The sequence below is a fragment of the Equus quagga genome, unplaced genomic scaffold (genome assembly GCF_021613505.1).
Source record: "Equus quagga isolate Etosha38 unplaced genomic scaffold, UCLA_HA_Equagga_1.0 HiC_scaffold_8670_RagTag, whole genome shotgun sequence".
NCBI classification, from domain to species: Eukaryota; Metazoa; Chordata; class Mammalia; order Perissodactyla; family Equidae; genus Equus; species Equus quagga.
The window spans coordinates 4,472-14,864 of NW_025794835.1; the positions used below are offsets into that span (position 1 = coordinate 4,472).

Here is a 10,393-nt window from a genome sequence, read left to right on the forward strand (position 1 = left end):
TTTCCTTCTTTCTACTGATTTTGGGCTTCATTTATTCTCCTTTTTCTGGTTCCTTTAGGTGTAATGTCAAAGTGTTTATTTGAGGTTTTTCTTGTTTTTAGAGGTAGACCTGTATTGTATTAACTTTCCTCTTAGTACCACTTTTTCTGTATCCCATAGATTTTGGTCTGTTGTGTTTCATTTTCATTTGAATTTAGGTGCATTTTTATTTATTCTTGGAATTCTTCATTGATCCAGTAGTGATTTCGCAGCATATTTGTGACTTTTCAAGCTTTCTTCTTATCATTGAATTCTAGTTTCACATTCTGTGATCACAAAGCATGCATGATGTGATTTCAAATTTTAGCTGAAACAATCTATTATTTCATAGAATATAAAATTCTACAGATTTCTTCTTTTATACCATGAAAAGTAACATCATCACATAGATTATTTCCTCTTTTGGCATTACTGGGTAAAGAATTACATTGCCAAATGGTAAACATGGCTTTATTAAACTGTAGAAATTTGTTCACATTTCTCAAGTACATGTATTGGCATATTTCCATTTCAGTTACTGAAAAGTTTCTTCCTTTCAGAAATACGTTCTCAAATTGCTAACGAAGCAACTCCAGTGTTTGTGAGAACAAAAGTGCCTTTCCTTTGATGTATCTCTGAGCACTTTCGACACAATTGAACACCTGGAAATAAAAAAGTATTCTTAAATCTCTGAATGCTTTTCTTAGTAATTTATAAAAGTAGTTAGTTGGCCAGTGGGCCTGATCTCTTCTTCTTCCTCTCTTATTTTTTCTGTTTTCCATCAATGTTTTTCAATGATTAGTGCCTTGTAGGAAAAAAGATGTTTGGGTCAATTTATCTGAGGACAACATACAAAATATCTGATGTCACAAAACTTATATTCAAGGACTTCCAAAGAACCCAGAAGATCAAATTGCCAGTACAATCTTTTCACTGCTAGTTACATCATAAAGCTTAGAAGGAGGCTGAGTTTTTGTAGAAGCTTTAACCAGTGTGATAGATCAAACTGGATCAAGAAATTTGGAAAAGGAACTAAGCTCATAGTAACTCCATCCGGTAAGTAACTTTCATCTATTTTCACTGTAGTAATGAAAAAGTGATATATGCTTTTTAGAAAAAGCAATTCAAGATTACTCTTATCTGACTGCCACATAGTTGGTCTCAGCATATGAACGGCATGTTTGCAGCTACTGGTCCATGTACACAAAAACAAAACTGTTTTTAAATGGTTTGTTCATGTCCCTGCTTGTAAGCAGACTGAAATTCTTCTTTTAGAATACATAGACAAAAAATGATCAACTCAAGCTAAAAATTAAGATATTTTGAGGAGTGTGTCTGTTAACCAAAAGTTATTGGTTCAAGATGCTTTTCTCCTAGATTGTCTTTTAAGTGAGAGATACTTTTATTAATTACCTCTTCTCTATATTTTGAGATAAAATGTAGTGCCCCTTTCTCACAATAACCTGCAAAATCTATAGTATTGATCATCTCATTCTTGACAGCAGTGAAAAACATCAGTTCTTAAAGTAAATGAGTATAGAATATAGATAAATCTCATTTCTTATTATTCTAGCTTCTAAGAGGTAGGCTGAGATCAGTCCAAAGTTATGCTATCACAACTTTTGTAGTGTTGCCTAGAGATGGGCCAGTTTAAGGGAATTTGTAAGCCAAATAAGCCATTTCAGCTCCAAAGTCCATTAAAAGAGTCTGCCTGGTTTTACATCCTCATTTGCGTGTTCATTCTGTCAGCAAACGTTCATTGAAGACAATTTCTGTGTTGGATGCTGGAGATAACTGGGGGAAGAAGATCAAGATAGAACAAGTCCCAATATTCCAAAAGTTTCTAGTCTAGTGGATAAGTGTTCTAACTCCAACCAGGTCCTTGGAGACACTTCTCTGCCTCACCTATCGAGGAGGACATTCACAAGGAGTCAACTAGTTAGAACAATTGTGAACCCCTAAGGCATTGAGATGTTAAGTCCATTTGGTATTCCTATGTTGAAAATTTCATAATGAAGTTTATATATTTTACTTATTTGATTCTAGAAATAACCAATGGGGTGAGATGAACAGAAATTGGTAAACTTGTCATTTGGTGCGAGGATGATTAACACCAACATTTAACTGGGCAGCCAGATTAAAGAATGTCACAAAATGGTTTTGTTTTTTCTAAATTCAGCCTAATAAATTTGTTCATTCCTCATTAGGCTTAAATATGAAATTCTGCCTTAATGCGGGAGAATATCTCACAAGCGTCTTCCTAGCCTACTAGATCCACTGAATTGAAAGTTGTCAAATAATTTTCCAGAGGTGCTAAGGCATTGAAAGAATTTATATAATTTGATTTCCATAGTCATTGTGATTATAAACAAAGAATTCACAATATGAAAGCCAAATTTTTAGTCCTTTTTTCCCAACTGACTGCATATTCGTTGTAAATTCTAGCAATCAAATTAAATAATGGTGACACAGATATAAGTCATGTAAAATGTCAGGGAAGCTTTTCTTAATCTAGTCTGTTATTCTATAAATGTGCAACGTAAGCATGAACTGTAGTGCTTTATTCTCAAGTAATATTTACCAAATCCATGGTACATTTTTACATTTTCTTTCACCAGTGCTAGCTCCAAAACTAGCAGTAATTGAGTTGATTTCATGTAGAGATCTTGCACAAGTAGTAGTTTTTAATCACAGCAGAGTATCAGAAGAATATATATTTTATATGGGAAGTAGCACTCGGACTGCAACATATGGTGACCCCTGTTTTCTGAGGGGAAATTTTGGGAAAGAGAGCCTCACTTTATGTTCTGGCACTGTCAGTCTATTTGAATTCTGCACATTTTGTGTCTATATCACAGAACTAGAGTTTGCAAACATATTCTCTCACCTCTCATGTCATATTCAACTTAGACCTTACTCAACTATCAACTGCTGGTTCACAAAAAGAAGTGTTATAATGCACAAACTATTTGTCATTTATTTCAACTGCCTATTTCCAAAATCTATATAAGACCTAAAATCACATACACAAGTACAGGCATATCTCACTTTGTGGCAATCTGCTTTACTGCACTTCACAGATACTGCATTTTTTAAAGCTTGAAACTTCCTGGCAAACTTGCATCAAACAAGTCTATCAGCACCATTCTTCTCAAAGATTTGCTCACTTCGTTTTTCTGTGTCACCTTTTGGAAATTATTCCAATATTTCAAAATTTTTCATTTCTCAAAATGTTTTTTTCTTTTCTTCTCAAAGAAGAAATTTAATTCTTCTTTTTTAAAGAAATTGTCCATTGAATTACACAACTCCAAGCTGGCACAAAGACCATATTAGTAAAGCATTTGTGTGTCAATTGGAAATCTAATTGAAAAGAGTTTTAATATTTATGATTCCTATCATTAGATTATCAGTAAATGTATAATCAACTGACACTCCAGCATCCAAGTGGCATGCCTTTGTAAACTATGATGTTTTGTTATATAGTTTGACAAATATCTGCAAGAGACTCTGGAACTGTGACATTTAACATTACACCTGTTATATATATATACTTTATTAAACAGGTCAAAACAAAGGAAATATTGGAGCTCTAAAACAGTTCAGCAGACTTATAGGGTAGATACAAGTTTTGGAAGAGGCAGTGAGAGATATAATGTGGTGTATTCTTCATCACGCTTAAACAACAAGAAATTCCAAAATAAAATGTACTCTTGATGAGCATATTCTAAAGTGAAACAAAATTCTGATGAGTACCTTTACTTGATACGATTACTGTAATGTCATTTCTGAAAACAATTAATTTATTAATAGGAGTTTTAGAAACATGGCTTTTTGCTTCTAAATTCAAGGCATTGTAAATAATTTGGAGGTTCATCTTAAATATTGCCCTACTCAAAAATCTGGGATGGTGCAAAAGTGAAATTGAGATGTTGTATAAAAGTAGGCATCAAGTAGGAGAAGTCCATCACCTCAGAAGTGAGCACGGGATCCAGATTTGAAACTAACAAGTCAACTTGATTGTCAAGTAGATGTGGAAATGAATACCCATTAACAAGTGATGGTGCATTGTTTTAAAAAATGAAAACTTTTCTCTGATACTCATTTACACAGCAAATAAGACAAATATGGTGCATTCCAGAATGTGTTAAATGAAAAGGGAGGTTTCATAGAGTTGCAGAAGTGAGAATGTATTATTTGGCCATAGATAGCACAGGTTACAAAATTCATGGGACAGGAAAAGGAAAGTACTTTAGAAAGGACCAAACATGCTCATGTGTAGAGACATCATCTATGTTACCTGGTCTCCTCCCCCATCCCCACCACTTACCCATTCACCTTGAAAACATGCTCCACTATGATAGAACAAAAGAGATTTAAAAAAATTAACATGTTCATGAGTGTTAGATACCTTGAAATGGCACAGTTACAAGTCATACCCCATCTTGGCATGTGGAGAAAGAACAAAGGCCAATTTGTAATCCAGGCCCTGCCACTTAATAGCTGTGACTCTGGGCAAGTTACATAACCTCCAGAACCTCTTTTCCCATTGAAACTAAAACCAATAAGTACCTCATAATCTATAGTGGATGAAAGGCCATGGAAAGTACTAATTAGTGGGCTCTTTTCTTCCTTTTACTATCCTTTAGGTTGTTACAAATCACACAGTCTTTGTGTTTCTCTACTGATTCTTTTTAATTGCTGATCCTTTTTCCCCCACAGATGCACGCCTTCCTGCAGACATTTCCCCCAAGCCCACCATTTTTCTTCCATCAATTGCTGAAATAAACTACCATAAGGCTGGAACATATCTTTGTCTTCTTGAGAAATTCTTCCCTGATGTTATCAAGGTGTATTGGAAAGAAAAGAACAGGGATACAATCCTGCAATCCCAGCAGGGAAATACCATGAAGACTGATAACACTTACATGAAATTCAGCTGGCTGACCGTGACTGGAAAGTCAATGGATAAAGAACACGAATTCATTGTCCAACACGAGAATAACAAAGGAGGGGTTGACCAAGAGATTCTTTTTCCTTCAGTCAACAAAGGTACGTGTATATAAATAAAACCTGCCAAAATACTTTTTTTCAAACAGAATATCCCACCTTTTCTGTCAGGTATTAATGGAAAAAATACATATATATAAATCTTTCTTAAATATTGTCCATTTGTTGGTAGGATAAATGTCTTTTCATAACCCCACAGAAAAAAGATAGAATAGTCTTTGGAAGACAAAAAAGAAAAAGAAAAATTTCCTTAATTTTTCTCAGCCTCAGTTTCATCAACAAAAATATTAAGATCTCAGAGATGCTTTTAGAGTTGTTCTGTGGATTAAATGAAATAACACACATGAAAGCATCTAACAATTTAGCACACAAAACTTGCTCAAAAAGAGATTCCACTTTTGATGATCGTGATCAAGAATAAGAACAATTATGCTTCTTTCAGGAGTGTTTTACTCAGGAAACAAAGTCATTTTCAATTTCATCTTGCTATCCTCAGAGTATAAGCCAAAGCAGTGCTATTAGGTGACCAAATGGTGTGCATTCGATGGAGCCAAATCACGGTCCAACAAAAAATACAATAGTGAAGTATTTAACATAGTGCCTTGCACAGTAGTAATCACTCAATAGCTACTGGCTCTCATTCATATTGCTGTCATGTCCAGAAACACAACTCCAGAAAACCCTGTACAGGAGTTGGGGTTATGGGGCTATGCGTGCTTTGGAAAAATCTGCATGCTTCTTTTCCTTCAGTGGGAAATTTGCCTAAAGCAGATTCTTTCAAAGGTGAGATTCTGTTGTGGATACTAAGATTTGATGAACTGATTTTTGTAGCAACTCTTCATGTTAGCAGCGTGTGCTGAAGTCTGTAGAGTAGCCATATTTGCTGTTTATTTTTCCATTCAACAACTGTTTCTCCATCACCTGCTTTGTGGCAGTCACTGTGCTAGGAGCTGTGAATACAGATGAAAAATAAGATAGCCTTGGATATTACCGTCCAGTTGTGATAAAGAAGAAAAATAATGTATCCTTCATCAAGGTCAATGTCTCATGTGCAGAAACACAATACCTGAATGAGATCTACTGGATTAGATAGAATTAAATGAACTAGTCCTGGAATCGTAGGGCTCATGTTTTTAAGGACAGTCTTTCTGTCAGCAGATTATGTGTGTGTGTGTGTGTATACACACCTACTCATATAAAGACGTAACCAGACTACTGAGCAACGGGCATGAATAATTGACTAATCTTGGTCTCATTTCTTCTAGTTGTCACCTCAATGGCCACTACTACTGGTCCTACAAAGGCTTCTCCGACAGAGGAGAGCAGTAAGTTGTTGTCTATTTTTGCCCCTCTGTCATGCTATAGGCTTTTTCCCCCTTCTGGTCAACTTAACTTTTGTACTTCTCAGGCTCAAAGCAGAAAAGTCTAATTGTTCCTAGAATTGTGGGGCTCATAATTTTCATATTTTTAATGACTGTTCCTCTTGGCTGCCAGCACATTCTATGAGTACAGATACTGTTAAAAAATGGACCTGGAAAATTGACTAAAACTTGGTCTCATTTCTTCTAGTTGCCACTACTCCTGATTCTACAATAGTTTCCCCAACAGAGGAAAGTGGTGAGTTTTTGTATATGCCTGCCTTCCTGTTAACGTTATAGCAATTTTTTCCCTTACGATCAGAATACCTTTTGACCTCCCTTGTTCGTAGTAGATAAGATCATTTATTCCTGGATTGGTGGAGCTCATATTTTTAATGAGTCTCTCTCCTGGGTCTCTGTTGACAGATTTTATATATTTGTGTGTGTGTATGTATATATATAAACATATATATCAACTGTCAAATAACAGGCATGAATAGTTGACTAATACTTGCTCTCATTTCTTCTAGAGCTCCCTGCTCTTAATTACACAAAACCTTGTCTGAAAGATGAAAGCGGTAAGATCTTGTACATGTTTGCCTTTATGTCATGCTATATTAATTTGTTCATCCTGATTATCTTAACTTTTAAACGTCCCTGACTTAAGGTGAAAAAGTAGAATGGCTGAATGTTTAAGAATAGGCCGCGTGGTAATTTAAGTCAATCCATTGTTTCCTAGGAGTCATGACACAGTACATGCTGATTTCGTGATGACATGACTATAAATTAGACAGTGCTGTGTTAGGCTCTGAATTATTTCAACAATGGACTTCATTCATTTGTGCGGCTTTTGTTTTCTGATGACTGGGGAATACGTGATATCAAGGTGCTTCTAGGTTTCTTTCTTTCATTTTTCTTTTTAAAGATTTGTACCTGAGCTAACAAATGTTGTCAGGCTTTTCTTTTTTTCCATCTTCTTCTCCCCAAAGACCCCTGGTACATAGTTGGTTACTCTAGTTGTGAGTACCTCTGGCTGTGTGACGTGGGATACCGCCTCGGCATGGCCTGATGAGCGGCATCATGTCAGCCCCTGGGATCCGAACCTGGGAAACCCCGGGACACGGAAGCAGAGCTCACACACTTAACCACTTGACCCTGGGTGGGCCCCTAGATTTCTTTTTAAGTCTTTGGTCCTTGCTGGTTGCTAATAACATGAACGGACATGTACTGAGAGCAGCCTACACTGAAGGCATTGTGCTGGGTTTTACAGGCATTGTCTTGTTTAATTTTCATAATAGTCCTGGGAGGTGGTATCGTATTTTACACCCACTTTATTCCTGAGGACAATGAGTTAAAATGAAGTCCCTTGCTCCATGCTGCACAGCTAGATCTCGGGTTTCAATCCGGCCATCTGAATCAAGAGTTCATACACTTACTCAGTTTTCTCTTTTTTACTCTAAAATATAGTTATAGAGCAAGAAAACCAAAGCCACAGCCCAGAGACACGATGGACTCATGGTGGGGCGTGGGCAATAGCATGGGCTTCACAGTATCCTAGACTGGACTTGAAGCTAGTTTTTTCACTTTTTAGTTATGTGAATATGGGTAAAATACTTACATTTTCTGAGCAAGACTTTCCTCATCTGCCAACTAGGAATAAATACAGTTATTGAAGAGATAAGGTCACCTGCGTGGAATGGCTAGCATACGATATCTCGTTTAGCTGGCACAGAACCAGTACCTGCTTCTCGTACTGTCTCCCTGCAAATGTATAAAGAAAATGACTAGAAGCATTGGCTCCAGCCCCGTTGATCGTCCCTCCATTTCCAATATCGAGGGGGTTCTGGACCTCAGCTAACACCTAACCTGGCCAAGGGCAAGGAATTATGACCACATTGCCTCTGAGATCCCTTTCTACAGCAAGTGCTAATGATTCGGAAGTTCTGACCCGTGATGATAAAAGACGTAAAGGGAAATTTTCACAGGAAGAGGCTCAGCAATGTGGTTCATTGAATAGCCAGTCTGGTTCATCATCATTGTCGTTAGTTATTTCTTGACATCATACATTTCTTGCCAAACTTCAAAGGGTATTAAGTGCAATTGTACTCTAATATCATAGCCACAATGAGACACATTTAGAAAGAACAGGTGAGTGAGTCATGACCTCCTAAAGTTTTTGAGAATTTGGATTAACCACTCTCTTCTGTTTTCTATAATGCCCTCTTTACTCAAACCTCCCACCCACCCCACGGTGAACACCACAAAATTTCCGTGGACTGTACTCTTGATAGGAATCTCACGGCATGCACAACATGCAATGGTTCAGATGCTTCTAAATAGAATTCAGCTTTATATTTCTTTCTAAACTTTTGATGTCTGGGGTATTTATTGCACTTAGACATAGAATTACAGAATAGCTCAGAATGTGTTCTCAAAGTCATGGTACTGGGATTGAAATCTGATTTGTGGTACTAAATGCATGACACCAGTCAAATTATTTCATTCTGTCACTATATTTGAAAAATGGGAATAAAAACAATAATCCCATACAATAAAGCTCATAGCTTATTGTAAAAATTAGCTAATATTAAAGCTGTGCATTCAAAGCTCTCAGAACAAGTGTTTGGCCTTTGGTTAATGGTTAACGGATATCAGCTATTACTTAGGGACATAGCGGGGGTGAAGAAATGCTAAAATCTATTTTTCACAAATAATGTTTCCCATTGGACTCACGCATTAAAATGTAAACCTTATTTTTCATATTTTGTAATGGTCTAAGTGAATTTAGCAGAGGCTGCTGATTGACAGCTGTTGTAAACTGGACTCTGAGTGGTGTTGTTGTTGTCCGTGGAGGTGGTGGGAGGAAATGTGTGCCTTCCTGTTTTGGTAGTGCAGGGATGTCACTGCAATGTCCGTCGTGAGAAATAGAGAACTGTGACCACCCTCCTTTTATATGTCCATTATTGCAAAGAACAGTCAAAACTAATCATACGACTTCTCTTAGCCCCCCTGCAGCTGCAGCTCACCAACACCTCTGCCTATTACACCTACCTCGTGTTCCTTCTCGTGAGCGCGGTCTACCTTGCCACCGTCGCCTTGTGTGTGTTAAGGAGAACAGCAGTCTGGGGCAATGGAAAGAGTTCGTAACAGATGGTGACCCAAGAAATCAACTTTCCTCCATTGTTTATATTCCCTAAAACTTTCTGCCGAGGATCTAGTCGGACTTTCTCTCTGGGTTTGGGTTATTTCAGCTCACATGTGTACTTTTCTGTTATGTCATTATTGTGTAATGGTTTTTCAAATCACTGGACAAACAGAAAATCCTACTCTGTAACGATGCTGAATACTGCCACTACTCAGGGGCAGGGCCAAGTGGTAGTCCTTTAGCACCACTCTCTCCATGATCCCCATCAGCTCCTCCAACAACCCGAATAACCATGCCTTCTGAGTACAGACAACATGTGGCTCTAGTCACCTCGCTTAGGACCTTTTAACCAGAACCGCCTTGAAGCCCTCCATTTTACACACCCTAATCCAACATCATTGCTACTTAAATTCTATATATTTTTTTTTTCATAATAGGAGCAATAAAAAAATCAAAAGTCTATCTTTGTCTCTGTGTTCTTTAATTTGATTAAATCTAACTGAAAGTCCAAGATAAGAAGCAGCATGACACCTGAGCCATCACATCCAGTGCTGAGTTTGATGATGCCGATACCACAGTTGTAATTCTTTCCCTGAGAGAGGGGTCATGACGCTTTCTTTGGGGCACTGGCTCCAAGAGGAGCCACAGTCACATGAAGGCACCCAGGTTACTTCTCTTTGAAAGGTCACCAGATTCACACTCATTTGGTTTGGGTCATTCCAATGGTGTAAGTATAATGTCTTGAATGACTTGCACTGTGTGTGCTCAGCGCCACAATAGTGTTTACAAGCACTGTGTTTCCTGCTCCTCACAATAATCACCTGAGACCTGCACTCACATCAAGAGACATCGCAGTAGAGGGGTT

The 10,393-nt window shown here is 37.4% G+C and overlaps 1 gene segment (V, D, J or C); it reads left to right on the forward strand.

Moving 5' to 3' along the window:
* Positions 1-1,019: 1,019 nt before the first annotated feature.
* On the forward strand, positions 1,020-9,897 carry LOC124232624 (T cell receptor gamma constant 2-like). The segment is given in 6 exon segments: positions 1,020-1,074; positions 4,738-5,067; positions 6,291-6,350; positions 6,595-6,642; positions 6,914-6,961; positions 9,388-9,897. Coding segments are annotated over 5 exon segments (444 nt in total).
* The last annotated feature ends 496 nt before the right edge of the window (positions 9,898-10,393 follow it).